Genomic DNA, 18,396 nt, shown 5'->3' on the forward strand with positions numbered 1-18,396 from the left:
AGGGCAAACCAAACAAAATTCACACAAGTGACAGCAAAAAAGGACTGAATGAATAGGGTCTCATTTAAACAGGTCACAAAAAAACCCCACCAAAACAAGATCATATGTATGAATATTTCTATGCAAAGGCTTGAAAACTGAAATAGAAGATAGATAACCTGGAATGGTTGTTTTAAATGAGCATGTTGGCAGGCAGGCTTTCGAAAGGAAGGAAGATACTCAGTAGGATGCAGAAACTGTGCCTAAGTTATATGGGACACTGGCACGGGTTTTAACTCTCTTTCAGACAGTTCCCTGGAAGAGTTCAGGGGCTTGCAAAAGTTGGAGATCACTTTAGCAGCCAACACATGACCATGATATTCTGGAGAAAGGAAGGAAAAGGGTTAAAAACAGGGACATAAACGAGGCCATACCTAGCTTGTCTCATATCAAGTAATTCCTAAGTACAAATGATACAGGAATCAGTATATCAGTATTTGCCATTTAGAGAAAACAGTCCTAAAAGTTTTCCAAGACCAGGTGATACAACTGTGGTGGGTTGACCTTGGCTGGATGCCAAGTGCCCACCAAAGCCACTCTATCACTCCCCTCTTCAGCTGGACAGGGGAGAGAAAACAGAACAAAAGGCTCGTGGGTTGAGATAGAGATCATTCACCAATTATTGTCATGGGCAAAACAGACTCGATTCAGGGAAATTAATTCTATTTATTGCCAATCAAATCAGAATAGGGTAATGAGAAATAAAACCAAATCTTAAAAACACCTTCCCCCCACCCCGTCCTTCTTTCCAGGCTCAACTTCACTCCTGATTTCTCTACCTCCACCCACCTGAGGGGGACAGGGGATGGGGGTTGTGGTCAGTTCATTACCTGTTGTCTCTGCTGCTCCTTCCTCCTCAGGGACAGGACTCCTCACACTCTTCCCCTGCTCCAGCATGGGGTCCCTCCCCCAGGAGACAGTCCTCCATGAACTTCTCCAACATGGGTCCTTCCCACAGGCTGCAGTTCTTCATCAACTGCTCCAGCGTGGGTCCCTCCCACAGGGTGCAGTCCTTCAGAAACAGACTGCTCCAGTGTGGGTCCCCCACAGGGTCACAAGTCCTGCCAGAAAACCTGCTCCAGCGTGGGATCCTCTCTCCATGGGGCCACAGGTCCTGCCAGGAGCCTGCTCCAGTGTGGGCTTCCCATGGGGTCACAGCCTCCTTTGGGTGTATCCACCTCTTCTGGCATGGGGTCCTCCATGGGCTGCAGGTGGAGATCTGCTCCTCCATTATACTCCATGGGTGCAGGGCCACAGCCTGCCTCACCATGGTCTGCACCACGGGCTGCAGGGGAATCTCTGCTCCGGTGCCTGAAGCACCTCCTCCCCCTCCTTCTTCACTGACCTTGGTGTCTGCAGAGTTGTTTCTCTCACATATGCTCAGTCCTCTCTCCCGGCTGCTGTTCTGCAGCAGTTTTTTCACCTTCTCAAATATGTCATCCCAGAGGTGCTACCACTGTCTCTGATGGGCTTGGCCTTGGCCAGCGGTGGGTCCATCTTGGAGCCAGCTGGCATTGGCTCTGTCAGACATGGGGGAAGCCTCTAGCAGCTTCTCACAGAAGCCACCCCTGTACCCCGCTCACTACCAAACCCTTGCCACACAAACCGAATACAACATGTACTAAAGGAATTAAAATCCTAAACTGTTAACCTAAAAACTAAAATATGTAACCTCCAGATTAAAACAATACAGGAGACATGAAAGGTGTCAAATATGTTGCCAGACTTTTATGGGCCTCACAGTGGGTTTTGAAACACTGCACTGGTAAGTTCATTTTGTATACTCTGAAATTTGATGTAATGGAGGTAGTAAACATATGAATACACATAATAGAAAAGAATCATCATGTTTTTTGAAGAGGGAATGTACACATCATGTATCTATTACATTTCACCCAAATTTTATGAAGTATACTTGTGTTTTCAAAATGTTTTCTACTTTCAGATTCTTTGAAATACTCTTTATGAAACTAAATTATCACCTTGTAGGCCCTCTTGTGGTTAATAACAGGTTCAAGGGGAGAAGGAAGACAGTAGAAATAAATAATTCATGAAAATGGAAACAGTTGCCAGTGGAAATCTATTGCTAGATCCAGATACCTACACTGGACTTGTGGTAGTCACCATATTACAGAATCACGGAATTCTCTAGGTTGGAAAAGACCTTGAAGATCATCCAGTCCAACCATTAACCTAACATTGACAGTTCCATATTCATCCATATTCATAGATGATTTAGGAAAGGGTATGAATATAAAAGGTAGCAAAGTTTTCTGATTATGTATGCTATGTTGAGTAACAAAAAGAAAATGATTGCTGAAATGGAGATACTTTCAAGGAGGACTTGACTGAGGAAAAGTGTGTCACAAGTGGTACGGAAAAAAATGAAAAGGAAAATATTCTCATTTTTACAATATATGAACAACAAACCAAATAAAATTATCCAGCAACAACTTTAAAGGTAGCGAAGGAGGAACACTGTAACAAACCATGGAAATCATTGCTTCTAGTTACAGTGGAAGCCAGAGCTTCAGATGGGCTTAGAAAACAATTAAGCAAAATTATTGGGGAAAAAATGTGAAGACTTATTTATTAACCAGACATAATGGTTTGCCTCAGGAAGCTTCTAACTTGTAGATTGCTCAAAGATGGGAAGTTGTAATGATGGAAAGTATCATTGCAAACTTGCCTTATCCTTATGTTCTCCTCTACACATCTATTCCTGGCCACTGTCAGAGTTGTAATACTGATTACAGGAATCTTTGACCTCATGCAATATGACCTGTTTTTCTGAGGGATTAGAGAACAAAGTAAGAAACAGTCTGATGAAAGCAATAGGACAATATAGTACTTGTGGCCTGATCTTATGTCAGTAGGTCAGTGAACCTGAATACAGAACATACAGGTCATAGCCTGTAATACAGATAGATGTCATTTAGCTTTCACATACTGAAAGTGATATGTCATTTAAAACCATCTTTGTCACTGTTTTGCTTCCCACTCTGAATCTATCTATCTTGTCTATTTAAAATGTACATTCTGCAGAATAGCGATTGTTCCTCACTGCATGTTGTAAAAGGTAGCTCTAATCGTCATGAAAACCTTTACTATAAATAATATGTTTTCTAGAGCACTGGGTGTTGTGCTAAAGTCTCTTGAAAGGCCTTTATTTCCTTTAAAATAACCAAATTCTTTATTAAAAAAAAAAAAAAAGCCTTGTGCCTCTTCCTTCTTATTCCTCAAAATACTTAATATGAAAGCGTCTGTCTTGTCTCAGATCACACCAAAGATCCTGTGCTGTTTCCAAATGGGTCAGGAGCAGATGCTAGGGAAATTAATTTAAGAAAGAGTTTATACTTGGGGCTATATTTTCTCTGGCTTCAGAGCTCTTGAGTGCAATGTTGCATCCGAACTGCTTCATTTAACAGCTTTGATGGACTTGTAATAAATTTGCCCTGGCTTCTACAACTGAGTTCCAGTATTCACATAAACATGAAGTTAAGAAGAGCTTTTTCTTTTTTACTTACTTAAACTCACTGACTGAAATTATCATTGGGTGTGCCTTGTCTTATAAAAAAAAAAAAAAAAAAAGAGTAAAAAGACATCCCTCTCATCCCTCTTTCAGCTTCCGTACACAGTTCAGAGACCTCTTTGGGAAGGATGTATTGTAATTTGTTCAATCAAGGTTGGAGCTGTGCCCTGATCATTAAATGTGTTTGCCTTTAAATATTCAAAGATTTGGTGGAGTGAATATGGCAGATAGAATACATTCATTTTTCTAATCAAAGCAAATTTTTTTTCTGAACTCCTTTTAGTACTTGGCTGTCAATAAGAAAATGGTCCAAGATAAGCATGGAGGAGCAGTGTACTTTTTTTTTTATATGAATTGTACCACCTTGGAAATTATACCTGTAACATACAGGTATGATGATAGGCAATTCTGTTGCAGATTGCACAACAGAATTTTCACCAATACTCAGATTCTCATATTGCTTTGAGTTCATCTCAATTTGCAAAAATATGCAGTGCAATATTATAATTTGTATTACAGAGCATACCTCTACTGACATGAATGAAGTTACTTCTAATTTATAGTAGTGTGAATGAGACTAGAATTAGACTTTTTCACTTCAAATATATTCTGCATTGATAGATATTATAATGAACATGGCATGATCTCACCAACTGCTGATCTTTCTTATCACTGCTAGAAAGAGAGCAAGTTCTCTTAGCCCTGCCTCATTTTAATGGTGCTAGTGAACTAATAAATCAATAGAGCATAGATGATATTCTTCCTATACTTAGGTAACAGTACAGTACCTTAACAAGATCTTGAATTGTTTAAAACAGGATCCTGCTGAATAGGATCCTGCTTTCTACACACAAAAAGAAAAATGTCTGAGGTTAGTTAAAGTTAGTTGCTGGATGCTTCTTAGGTCACCAGTGGTTCCAAAAATTCAGCATTAGGTTTGAATATATCTGTCATGTTAAAACTGGGTTTGCCTCTTGAACCTACAGTTCATTAATGAATTAATGCTAAGACAAGAGGGGAGCTAAAGGAAATGCAGTACTGCAGATGTGTTGTGTGATGGAGCATCATTATGTTCATTTATGAGATCTGCTGATTATTTCCTTCTTTTCACAAACAGTACAGTATTCATTTTTCTTTTGTTACTACCCTTATTACCCCACTGAATTTTATGGCTGTAGAGAATTCCAGATGTGGCTTTTTCTATCAGTCCTTCACTCTTGCTCTTAACTTCTCTCTACTTGCTCATTTACCATCTTCCCTTCTTCACTATTTAGTTGACGATAGCCCATCTGCTTCTTAGGAACTACTTAGTGCTGCTGACAGGGAAGCAGCACTTCCAACTTGAAATACCATTAGAGGAGGAAAGATACAAGAGGGGCTTCACAGACAAAATCTGGATCATGACTGACCAGGATTGCTCAAGTAAATAAACAGTAAAACTGGTGGTTTTCTATTGAACTATCAGGTGCGTATTCCTTAAGAGAGAGAAAGGGGACAGTGACAAGCTGTTAAATGAGAACAGCGAAAGGAAGATGGGAAGGACATATTCACACAATCTGTCTCCACTGCCAATAAAGCAGTCAATTTCTCTTCAGCAGCCATGCTTATGTGGTTTGCTTCCCAAGAATTAAAGCACCTGTTAAAATGTTCAGCAAAGGCTGAACAGAAACCCTCCAGCTCAGCTGCCTCTTAACCCAAATTGCAAAAACTTTGAAATTCATTCTGCTTTGATAAAAGGTTCCTAATTTAATATACTATTAGACTAGTATGGAACTAATCCTCTGAATCAAATAGATTTTAAAATGAAAGGGCTGGTCTCTAAGATAGGAAAAAATGCTACCTATTTGATTAATAAAAATGCAATTCTGCAACAGAATTATTATTACGGAGGAGGAAAATGTGTTTCAAAAAGCAATAAACTTGGATGCTGAACTAGGGCTAGTTTGTTCTCTATGAATGTTAGTTCCTGTGAGCTATCAGATGCAATAAAGCATAAAATTGTTTGATCTATATTCACATAGTCTAATATCATATAATAAGTGGCATTGAAAGCTACAAGGCATATCTTCTATAGCTTATAATTTCATTTTAGTATTTTTGGATTAGTGATGGAAAGTTATGGATTAGAAGAGATATCAGTGTATGTGAACATTTTAGCTAAATAAAGTACCAGACAGTACTCTCCTGAGGTAAGAAGGCTAATAGATATAACCTTGACTATATGCTTCTTTTAAGTGCTGGGTAGCTGATACATTCTTTGTTTGTAAAGTTTGTAAACCCACATGTGAAACAGGTTTTGAACTGAAAAAAACAGTTAGCAAAATAAGAATTATATACTTTTGAGCATTTGCTGTTCATTTGCATATGAAAGGAACAGATTTAAACTGTTGAACTAGTCTTGATGCAAATAGTATAATTAAAAGAAAAGATAAATCAGCACCAAATTTCATCAGGTGAATCTATTTTGCTAATGCACTTTCACAAATTAGAAAGCCAGAGGGGACTACCATAATCATCTAGTCTGACCTCTTGCCTACTAGAGGTCATGCAACTTCTAAATTAATTCCCATATCAGCTAGCACTTATCTTTTAGAAAGGCATTAGATCTTGATTTTAAAATGTACCGGTAAAATGACTCAATTGAAATATATTTCTGCAGTAGCAGAGTTCTGCACATGGTGAATATTTTTGCTTAGTCAGGTTTCACTCATACTTGTATATGCCTCAAATAGTTTTCACAGGTATTCTTTGTACCATCAAGGATCACATGAAGCTTTCTGTCTGCAGATTCACGATGAGAGTGTGTGTTTAGCTGATTACCCCTGATCTCTGGATCACCTACCAGCTTCTTCAAGGTCATTAAAGAGTGTTATAAAACCAAGAACTGACAGTAGAAATGCACAGGCTCACTGATGATTCTTTGTCAACCATTTCATTCTGAGATCCGTTAGTTAGCCCATTTTTAATCTTTATAATGCGTGCCAGATTGATTTTTACTATCCTGTCTTCCTAATCAGAACGTAGTCTATCAATCAAAGCAAATGTCTTACAGTACTCTAGGAATACCAGATTTATGCAGTTTATCAATCTGCATAATCAGTTATGTCTTTATCAATCAAACTTGTAATCTTGTTGAAAAAATAAGCCCCAAGAGGTATTTTTCATAAAGCCATATTGTTTCTTAATACCTTTTCAAGTCAATTCGTTACTATTGGTGAGGGAGGAAGAAAAAAAGCATTCCATGTCCAAAAAGGCATTGCCAGTTTCAGACTTTATGGCAACTTGGAAGCAAATATTGGAACTATGGTCAAAAATTTTAACATATGAAACAAGCTGGAGCATGAGTGTGGCTGGCTGTTACTGATCACCAAATGGTCATGCTCTAAGTCTTTTCACCACTAGCAAAGACTGTGACAAGCTCCTTGAATACATCTTGTGTATCAAGTAGACCTGCATTCCTACATTCTCAGGATAGTTTAAATCACTTCTCAAAACTCATACCACAATTAACATAACCTGAGAATTTTTCATTAGTTGCAGAGTGTCTAATCTTTATTTATGATGCTTGCAAAGTTTACCTTTCTGATTTATGTAAGGTAGGTACTGATCCTACCTGTATATGAGAGTATATCTCATGCTTTCACGTATTTATCCTAAAAAGTCCACTCAACTTCCCTGTGGAATAGGAAAGGGATTATTTCCTTTGTTTTACAGGGAACTAAAGCAAAGAGAGAAGGTCTATAGAAATAGGTGCAGGTATACCAGGTGTAGGTATGCTGTATTGGACTTTGAAGGCAGTAGAGAAAGCTGCACACCGATAAAGAACAATTCAGGAACCTAAAGTACTCCCTAGAGCTAAGCACAACAGTGTTAATATCTGCCTCTCTGTTATGCTTGTGTGTCGGAAGCAGAGTCTCACCACAATAGTTCCTCCATTCCTATGGAGGTGCAGACCCCGCACTGAAATGCCTAACTGCGCGAGGTGCACCATTTCACAAAGTACTGCTTATATCATATTCATTAAATTATTCAGCTAGGAAGTGAACAGATTACGCAAATAAGAGGGGTTTTTTTTCAGTCAGAAAGGGACAAGTCCAGACCTATCCTTTCTCTTTTGGGAACTGTACACTGGGCTAAGTATGAAAATCATTTAAGAAGCAATGATTATCACGCTGTTTAACTAGCACTTATGGTCTCACTGGAATTGTTTTCTGCCACTTCAGCTCAATTCAGAATAGCTAAGGGGCAGTTGCTGTCTTGAGATCCCAACTGAACGTTGAAGCAACCTCAGCTCAGCGAGGCTGCATGCTAGACTCAAGCCTACAGTGAGCTCTCTGATCTTCAGATCCGATGAAACCTCGCTCTTGTCTGATCAGTGTTCTTAAGGATTTTCCCATCGGGGTTAATTCCTCTGTTTTAGCCCCATACTCAGCCCAACTTTCAAAGGGGGCACAGAAAGGAGAGAGTCTCATCAGCCACTCGTTTTTAATGGATCCTTTCACCCTGTGCTTCCTTCCACAGCAGCCTTCCACTGCCTTTAATCTTACAAATATCTCGAGTATATATGGTATTTCATGTAGAAAGGTCTAAAGAGAAGTCCCTGTGCAAGAGAGGGTTGGAAATCGAGGGGAACCGGAGTCGGAAGAGGGGTGGACGAGCCGGGGAGCCGGGTCGGGGGGGAGAGATGAGGGGCTGGGGATGGCGGGAGGGGGTGGTGCAGGGATGCGGGGGTGTGCGGTGAGGGTGCATCTGCGTGGTTTGGGGAACAAAAATCGGCGTCGTACGAAACGGACGTGACTTTTCTAGCGGGGATAGGTGCAGTCCGGCACCCGGGGCATGCAACCTGCCCTGACCAGCCTTTTCCCCGGCCGGGCAGGGGGGCGCAGCCTCCGCGGACGCGGAGGCTGCGCCCCCCTGCCCGGCCGGGGAAAAGGCTGGTCAGGGCGGGTTGGGGACCGACGCGGATCCCCAGCCTGTTCCCGCATTGGCTCCCGTAAGTTCCCGCGTCATTTTTCTCCCCACACCCCGCTTTTCGCACTGGCAACCACAAGCCTCGATGGACGGGCGGGAGGAAGCTCGGATGCTCTGAGAGGGTCTGGTGGGTTTTGTTGGGTTTTGTTTTTTCCAAGCCCCCGGACCAACCACCAGGGATGTCCGGGATTCAACCCGAGGATGGTTCCCCTCCGTGCAGGAATTGGACGACCGGGTCGGAGCTAAACGAAACGCGGGAGGCTCTTTTAACCCCTTCCTCCGACTACGACGATGAGGAGTTCCTGCGATACCTCTGGAAGGAGTATTTGCATCCCAAGGAGTACGAATGGGCGCTGATCGCCGGCTACATCGTCGTCTTCATCGTGGCCCTCGTTGGGAACGTCCTGGGTGAGTCGCGCTCCCCCAAACTTCCCGTTCCCCCCTAGCCGAGGTGGGGTTTGCGCGGATGGTGGCTGGAAACCGGGGCTGGATTTCGCTCCCACCGCTGGAAACCCGGGTGTCCCCAGCCGCGGGGGAAAGTTAAGCCTGCGCGCAAGGGGCCTTTGCTGCGGGACGCCGTGAAAACCGCTCCCCCCCGCGCTTGCCAGGGGCTGCGGCGGCGGCCGCTCTCGCAGCCGGGGCTGGGAGGGCGGAGAGGGACCGGCGGAGCTGCCCGGAGGGAGCCGGTGGGGGAGAGCCGGGGGCTGCCGGCCAGCTCCCGTCCCCGTCCGCGGGGCCGAGGTGCTGAAACCGCCCCCCCCGCCGCCGCCCGCCGTGCCCGCCCCGGCCCGCGGCTCCGCCTCTCAGCCCGCCCGGGAGGCTGCCGCTCCCTCTGACAGCCCCGGCCGGCTCGGCGGGGCCCGGCGCCGCGCTGGCAGTAACCAGCGGGCGGTGTTTTCTGAGGGACGGAGACAGGGGGGACGGGGCGGACCGCGGGGTAACGGGGACGGGACGGCGCCCGCCCCGTGAGGGGAACGGGCGGTTGCTCCCCTCAGCAGCCGGCGGGCGGGAGGCGCAACGGCCGCGCTGGCGAGGCGCGCGAAGCGGGGGTGGGGGGCGGAGGGGGGCGGTGCCCTCCCGGGCTCTCATTGAGGGAAGCGAGGCCAGGCGGCGCCCGGGAGCCCGCCCCCCCCGTTCCCATTCATCCGTGAAGGAGGCGGCGGGCGGGGGCTGCGGGGTGGGCGGGGAACCCTCGCTCGGTGAGGGGGGAGAGTGGCGGGGAGCCGAGGGCCGGGGAGGGAGGACGCGGGTGGGCTGGGGCAGCGGGAAGCGGGAGCGTTTACGGGAACGGGCGGGGCGGGGGAGCCGGGAGCGGGGTCTGGCCGCCGGTAACGCGTCCGCCCGGGCGGAACTGCTGCCCCGAGCTGCGGCGGCCGGCGGCGGGGACTGAGGGCGGGCCGGCCCCACGCCGGGGGCTGTCGCCGGGCCGTCGGAAAAGGCGCTGGCGGCGGCGGAGGGAGCGCGCCGCCCCGCCCCGCCCGGCCCCTCGCTGCGGGGGGTATGGGGGGGGGGGGGGGGGGGGTGTGGGGGGCAGGCGCGCGGGTGCACATGGCCCCGCCCGGGGCGGCCGTGCCCGCAGCCGTGCCCCGCTCCAGTGTGCTGGAGGCCGGGGGAGCGGGGCGGGCGCGGGTCTGCATCGGCTCTGCCTTTGTGAATGAGCGCGAATGCGGCGTGGCTGCCGGGGAGCCGGTGACGCCGTGAGAACCCGCGTAGCCGGAGTCTCGGCCATTTGCATTTTTTATTTACATCGGTGACATTTTCATGAACGGAGTGGCGCACTAGCGCGCCCCGCCCTGCCATACGGGTCTTTCATTCATGTTTTTCAGAAGGATTTATGCATGTCAGGGCTGTCATCTGCAGGCTCCCGAGGCTTCCCGAGGCAAGATGCAAATGAGACTGCAGCCAAAGGCAAAATTTTGCAAGGCTTTTTTTTCTTTCAACGGACCGATGATGATATTTCCCCCCCCCCCCCCCCCTGGAATGGTGCGCTGCCTGTAAACATCCAGTGTGCACGTTGGTGAAACCAGCGAGTTTTTCGCCAAAGAGGTTATGTTAGAGCTATTAAGAAGCCTGAGCATGTTTGCTTGGTCCGTTGCTCGGCAGCCAGCTTCACGGGCGGTGTAAAGATAGTACCCCTCGTAAAGAGGCTGTACTTCAAACTAGGAAGAAAAGCGTCCTTCGCTCTCATCTTGAGCAAAGACGGTTTTAGGAAAATTACCAGTGTTTACCTATTTGCCTCCACCCGTTCTGTATACAGGCTGTCCTCCCGCCTTTAAAGATTCAATGTCAAATCTTCAGCTAAAGGAGATCTCACCCTGTTTACACTTTTTTCCTCTGAAGCCCGGAGGAGAATAGCTTTCCTGTCTGTGCACTTGCAGATAGAGACGGTATCAGTGCTGATGTAGAGCTGCTCCTCCCTGACGTTTGTGTACGTTACCTTGTCGCTTGGGATGGAAGCTGGCATGTGGCTGTCCACCCACCTTCCCTTTTACTTGACTGCTGCTGCCCAAGCCGTTTGCTCTTTAAACTGCCTTTGTGCGTTACACGGACCTCACCCACCCAAACTGCTGCTTCTGTTTATGGGCAAGTTGTTTGTGGGGTCTGCAGGTGCAGGTGCTCGTTAGCTGAACACTGTCTCATCTTTATGCAAGACAGCTCATACTGCACTGATTGCAGGCTCGTGTGGTTTTGAGGAGAGAAATGGATGTGGTCTCATGCTCTTTCCAAAGACATTTTTGTGAAACTTTATTTGGCTACCACAGAAAATCTGGTAGAGAACAGTACACACTTTTAAGTCTCTCAGAAGCTAGTTTTTCCTGCTTGAAAAATTTATATTCAAGGTTAATCTGGGATTTAGTTATGGACCTTGAAGCAGAGCAGAAGTGGTTCTAAAGAGAGTTTTAGTGGCTATTAGTGCTTTATGGTATCATGCTTTAATGATGAAGTGTGTTCCTCTGCTTATGTTTGACTGGTGCTGCTGGACTTGTGTGGCATGTGAAGTCAATGCTTTGATTCTATTTTGTCCATGGCCTATTCAGATAGCATTTAAGTAACCAGGAAAGACCTTTCCCTATGTGGTACTGAAAAACTGTGTTTCTGCCTCTTTATTTTGATTTGTGCATTCACATGGGATGAAGAGACTCATTGTGTCCCAGCAATAACATCTGTGCAAGTGGAAGGCACAGCACATCCCTCGAATATTAGTAATAAACTAGATTGAAGCATTCTGACAGTCAATTAACAACCAAGGGTAGAATCAGAAGCTTGAACTTTCATTGACATCTACTGGGCTCTTGAGTGAGCTGCACTGCAGGAATTCTACTTATAGCAGCATATAACAAGGTCTGCATTGCTATTTAGTTTTCAATTTAATTAGGAGAATTGACATACCCTGTTTGGGCTGCTACACAAACCAGCTAAAATGAAAACTGTTAGCAAGTCTCTGCATTTGAATGGAAGTTTGATTATTGCATTTGAGTGCTTCATGACAATGATTCTCATTTGTGCCCACGTTGGCTGCTCACCAGAGATTTCAGTGCAAGCCACTGAGAAGAAACAGAAGACATTTTTAGGACATATTTACATGAACATTCAGACTCTGAAATCAGGATGATACTATCAGTATGCTTTGTCCTGTTCTCTTCTTCACTCGGTCACTATCACTAGAAGCAGAATAGATGTTGAGGATAAGGACTTTCTGTTTTGCAAACAAGGCCAGAAGATTTCTTTACTACTGCATGGCTAGTGCAAAACATAGGACTTCTTAATGGCGAATGTATGTTGACTGTAGAGTGAATACCTGTTTCTTCTTTTTTTGAAAACATTACATTAAAAGCACTGCTTTAAAATGGGAAACTAGCTAATTAAAGAAGGAAAGGTATTTTTAGGATGTATGGAGGTCTCTGGTTACTGACATGATCATTCCACACTAACAAGTTGCAGCAGTTAATAACTGGAATAAGACCAGAAAGGATTAATAAGTCATGTACAACTCCATAGATTTAACACCATTTATACAAGTAAAGAATGGAAATGGTCCTCATTTAAGTTACTTATTCCCATGGGTCAGAACTTTTCTAATGAGATGGTTTCCCTCGGGGAATGTGCATTCATCAAAATCAAAATGTACAGCAGAGATCTCTTGGTTTGATCAAAGACAGAAGGCAGAACAAGCGGCCTTCTGGTGTCCCACCAGCTGGGCTGCTGGGTCTCTTGGCAGCCCTCCCCAGAGCTGGCAGGAGCTGAGATCCTGAGCACACACAATCTGCCAGCACCCAGCTTGAAATTCTTCAGCACTGCTGGTTTCCAAGGCTAAGAGACCATGCAGGACATCAACGAGAGATTTCAGAATCTTTCTTTACACATGCAATTTGGTGATATTTGTTTTTCTTTCCAACTCAGAATGAAACCAAATTTAATTGACAGAGAATTACTCTTCTCTGGATAGCTCATTATTATCTATTTTACAGTAACTGCTAGTTGTGCTGAGATTGTACAGAACCCAGCTGTGGCCCTTTCCTCAAAGAGTTCATAGTCTGACTCAGAGCTCAACAGCATTCATTTTATTTCTACTTATTGTAGTTTGATTTTTTTAGGGCTGGAGAGAAAAGGTTTGTGTGTAGTTCTAACATCAGAGTCCTAGTCAATGCCTGTCAATAGGCAACTGTCTCAAATGCAGCTCTGTTATAATTTTAAATGTATCTGGTGAATACTGAGGTCTAGACATCCATGCACGTGGATGGGTCATGTATTCTCTTAAATGGTGCCATGATCTTCATGAATCCTATTTGATTGCCATAGATGAGGCATATTTCATTTACTTTTGTCCAGATTACTTGGGGAGTCTGGCACTGAAAGGGCTTTACTTTTGTAATACCAGCATGAGAGTCACCTTTATCTGTTAGAGGAATAATAACTAGAGTGGCTTTACTATTTTTTAAAATATACCACATAGGAAATGATACAATATTTATACATTTCATCTACCTAAGATATAGAATGTATGAGCTCAGTTTATGTGAGAGTTCAAGTATCAACTGAAGTACATTAGTGTTTGCGTAATACGGTGATTACTGGCAAGAAAGAGTCATGGCACATCCTTGTGAGATACACCAGAAGACCAGCATTAAAAGATGAAGCTAGTTTGAAATTATGCCCTTATCTGTCTAGATTCTTATATTCAGATGTGCAGCTAGTTCTACTCTATATGCTTGCTGCCCAGAGTCCAGAGGGGGCACAGCTCCACTTTCGTTTACTGTTCTTTATGTCAAAAGGCAATTCTGCCTGTTGTGAATAGTGCAGTCCTATTAAACCCAACTCCGAGAGTTCAGGGAGCAATGCCCAAGACTGAAGGAGGGTGAGCTGCAAGAGATGCTTGATGTCTTGAATATTAATCCAAATTCTGTTGAGTTTCATTTGAGTTCTTCTAAAAGAAAGGGTAGTTGCATCTGCCTGGAGGCTGCCCTTATAGTTGAATAAAAAAGAATGTACTTGGATAGTATTTTTTTCAGTCAGAGTAAAATAACAAGCAGTTTGGCTACTTGTATTCCAACATCATTCCAAAGGACAGTAGTTCTGCTGTGAACTCATTCAGTGATAAAGGAGGACTGGAATCGGAACGAGTGCTTGGTCTCAGGGGTCAAAACCCATTAAAAGGTATTGAAAGAGAAACAAAAAATATATTCCTTTCCACATGGAGTCTCGTATTCTGTTTAATTTGTAATTACTTTTGACAGTTATTGTTCTTACTTCTGAGGCTACACGCACGTTTTGGAAACTAAAAATTTAGGACTCTTCTGCCATCCAGTTTTCTTCCTTTCTTCTGTCTATAGCACTGCTGATAAAATATCTCTTGTCTGATATATCATAAACTTTGACTTAAAGGCTGGCTATTCAGCAGCTCCTACAGAAGAACTATCACCAGTTAGTCAGAATTCCCCTGTAATGCGAGAATGTTATGGGGTGGGTGGCAAGGGAAAGCCCACCAGCATGTATTTGAATTGTTTGTGTTTGTATTACCTAGGAAGCAAATAGCAAACTTTACTGTTGCTGGTTTTGGTTTTTCATTTTACTTTCAAGATATACACCTGATAAATTTGAAACTTTAAAAGAACTTATCCCATTTAATTTTATACTTTCTCAAAGCTGTTGGAGTGATAGTTCTGAAGACTAGCTCTGCTATTTAGACCCAAAACAGGTGCAGCCTTGATGGTGGCAGGATATGCTGCCTAGTATTAATTCTATATCGTGAGTGATGTTTGGAAGGAATCATCTGTCTATGGAAGAAGGAAAGTAACTCAGCAGAGCTATTCAGCAACCGCACAACTCCAAGACCACTAAAAACAGTAAAGCCCTGTCTCCCAGGAGCTGAACAGACACTAACATGTCTTTCCCTTAGGTCAGTGAAGCACTCTAAACAGAAGTGTCTTTGGGGCATTACCATATAAAATGAAACTCACCATCTTTCCAAAAAATAGAAGGTTTTGGAATGCTTCTTTGTTTTCCAAGCATTGTTTATTTTCTGTGTTGGATGTCAAGTGAAACCTTTGGTTTTTTGGACATTAGCAGCAGATTTACTTACTGTATGTCTCACAACTTGAATTTGTCAGAGAACTAGAATGGACTGTTCCTCAGGGGAAGGAGATCCGGGAGCTGAGGGTAGCAGCAAGACTGATAGGGCAGTGTACTTTCCAACACAGTCCCACAGTGCCTGAGAGCATGGTAGGTCTGGTGATGTTTACCAGGGTTCAGTCACCTCCCAACAATCACCAGACAAATCCACAGTGATGAAGCAGGTCTGAGGTTAAGCCAGAAAGTCAAGTCAGTGGGTGAGGATTACAATCAGAATCAGCAAGGAACGTACATACTTGCAGTGCGGTCTTTGCCTGAGCTAAGTGTGAGAGCCTGAGCTTAAATGCAGCTCCCAGGCAAAGAGGTGACCTCCAGAAGAGGTGTCTCATATCTTTCTCTGAAAGCTCTGTTCCCAGCAGCCTGATCCCAGCTTACATGATGCCCCATACCAGAGCTGGCCTCCAGCACAGGCAGCTAGCCCCTGAGCAGAGGGCAGAGGTTGCAGATCCTGGGAGTGCACTCAGCCCTGACAGAACTGAGCTCTGTCTCCTGGTTCTCAGTGCAGGAAGACTGCAAGGATTTTAGACCAGTTTTGGGAGTATTATATTGGTGATGCGGATTCATGATATAGATTCAGAAGTTGTATACTATTGCAAGCTGTTTCCTGTAGCATTTCACTAGCATATTATTTTCTATGTGTAGTCTAATGAAAAGGCATTCTTACATCTGTGTTAGAAACAGACGTGGACGTGGAAGAATTTGTCCTAGTGCAACTCCATTTTACACTGACAGATGCATTTTGAAGCATATGGTTTCAGAGTTGCACAACATTTCAGCTGTGGAGCATACCTTGGTTTTAATGAGTCATGCAGGTTTAAATTGAATTGTAGTGAAGTGTGAAATGTTTGTAGTGCCATGTGCAGTATAACAGTTATAGTTATGGTCCTTCCATCTCTAACATGAAGTGTGTTTAAGGATTTTCTAGGCTTTTTATTGTTACTATGGATAGAAAAATAAGTATATCAAATGTGGTTATGAAATAACTGGTTGTTCAGTATAGCCGACTCTGAAGAGATGGCTGGGGTTGCCAGTTAAGACTTGTAATGATTTGTGTATGTGTGTGTCTGTGGTGGGACAGTTTAAAAACAATCTCTCTGTGTTGATCAGTACAGTTAGCTCAGAAGCTGTGATAGTACCTTTCACTTCCCCCAGACCTGACCAAAGCTGGCATTTTTGGCAGTCTGCTTTTATACCATATCTGATCTTCTGGTAATAACTCCCATTTCCATAAGATTGTTAATTGTCTAAGGTTATGTAATGTAACCGAGTTAGCAAATGAATCCTGTGCCAATTAGATGGCTGTACTATTACTCCCAATTGTAATCTGTAGAGATAAGCTTCCAGCAAGCAGAATTTAGTTCTTGTATTCTCTCTAGTGCCATAATAATGAGGCAGTACAAAAAATATAGAAGTGGATTGGAGAACATGAGTAACCCACAACCCCCGACTCATAAGTCCCTTTAAAAGCCTGAGTACAATAGAGCACTTGGTAGCTAGAAAACATCTCAGAAAATATATTGCTGCAAGCAAGGTAGTTGCTGTATATCTGTTTTATTTATGTAGACTCTGTCTTTTGTTGGAGACAGTTCCCCATTAGTACATTTCAGTGAAGCTGATATTCAACAAAATACTTTAAGATTTCATATGTTCCATACTATGCAGCTATATTTCTTACAGTTTCAGTATTTTTCCCAGAGTTTACTAGAAAAAAGTGGTGGAACCTACACATATATACTTGTTTATGTGTGATATATAGGGAGCATGACAACCACCTACTCTTTTTGTCATGCTTCTCTTCAAATTTGTTGACACATCTAGTGTGTCCTGTTGTTGAGGAGCTATCACCTCACTGGTGGGCTATGTAATTCCTTTTTGCGTGCAGCCCAGAATATTGTCCATCTTTTCAGCTGTCATATCACATATTCAAGGACAGTTCTTATCTGCTGGGTGCTATTACCAGCTGTAGGAACTTTTTCATTATTTCCTTTGTAACAAACATTGTGTAAAAAGTGTCTTTGTGTCATTCTTTCTATTACTTTTTCAAATTAAACTTGGTCTTAAGTTGTACTCCTTTTTTCAGATAAGATTAGTTATATAAAAAATGATGTAATATGTGAGTTTAGCGCTTAATAGTTGGTAAGAGATGGACAGCCTGGGAAGTAGGTATCATCTTCCTATTCACAGAAGAGATCGCTTTGTTTTAGTTCTTTTGTTCTCACTGGTGGTTTCAAAAACCCCTAATTAAATATCTTCTGCAATTTAGTTAAAGTGCTTCTCACCCCTTAATCAAGATCATCAATAAAATTATTGAAAGACTCATGGAAAGCCTTCCTAAAACAAATAAAATAAGCTTAGTCACAGGCACCTAATTTTTAGACTCAAAGCAGAAGGGTCCTCAATCAGGAATTGTTCATAATGAAAGTAGTTTCAGTGACAGCATTTTTCCTTCCAACAGTAAGCATTGATTCAGTGTTTCCACAGGGGCTCTAGCTCTCCAAAGTCCCATTTGGTAGCCTGGCTACTCAGCCTTCCTTTCAAGATGACCATGTTGCTTGGCACCCTACCACCCAGACCTTGATTCGCAGTGGGTAGTGGCATCACCAGAAAAGAACAAGGGGGAGAATGCCATAAGGAGAATGAATTCCTTGCCAGGTGGAAATAATTTTTTTGTGGGGCTAGGAGCTAGAGAATAAATAATGTATAAATCAAATCTATTTAACATATTTTTTTTTATCACTGATTGTAAAATGTTATGGAGGAGTAAAGCTCTTTAGAAGCTTTCTGCTTCATGCATTTGGAGATGCTGATGACCAGTGCTTATAATCACAGCATCACTTCCAAATGATTGCTGGATGGCCATATTATGATATATTAGTGAAACAATTGTGATACCAAAGCAAAATAAAATAATTGAAATTTAGTTTGAAAAAAGATAATTTTGTTTACATCCATGTGGGATTTATTATTCACCAGAAATGAGGTAAGAGGTAGTATTCATTTATATAAATGTCAGGTATTGCTGGTTGTGAAAATTATGCTTCTATTTTGGCCAAGAAGTCACACTGGAAGATGACCCATTATGAATAAGAGGTTGAAAATACTTCTGGAGTGTTAGGGGAATGATTTAGGGTTGACATGTAAAAAACAAATTGAGAGCTGAAGCAGCAGTCCACCAGCAGAAGGGCTGCAGCACCACCTTTCATATACTCAAGACAGCGTAAATC

At 43.4% G+C, this 18,396-nt stretch overlaps 1 protein-coding gene across 1 annotated transcript in view; it reads left to right on the plus strand.

Annotated features, from left to right (window-relative positions):
• The first annotated feature begins 8,640 nt into the window (after nucleotides 1-8,640).
• The window catches only part of HCRTR2 (hypocretin receptor 2), a 34,098-nt gene continuing 24,342 nt past the window's right edge, over nucleotides 8,641-18,396 (plus strand). Inside the window, exon 1 of the mRNA XM_074864718.1 lies at nucleotides 8,641-8,950. Coding sequence (XP_074720819.1) covers nucleotides 8,722-8,950 — 229 coding nt within the window. The 5' untranslated portion in view covers nucleotides 8,641-8,721. The remainder of the gene's footprint in view (nucleotides 8,951-18,396) is intronic.

This window comes from Strix uralensis, chromosome 3 (assembly GCF_047716275.1).
Source record: "Strix uralensis isolate ZFMK-TIS-50842 chromosome 3, bStrUra1, whole genome shotgun sequence".
NCBI classification, from domain to species: Eukaryota; Metazoa; Chordata; class Aves; order Strigiformes; family Strigidae; genus Strix; species Strix uralensis.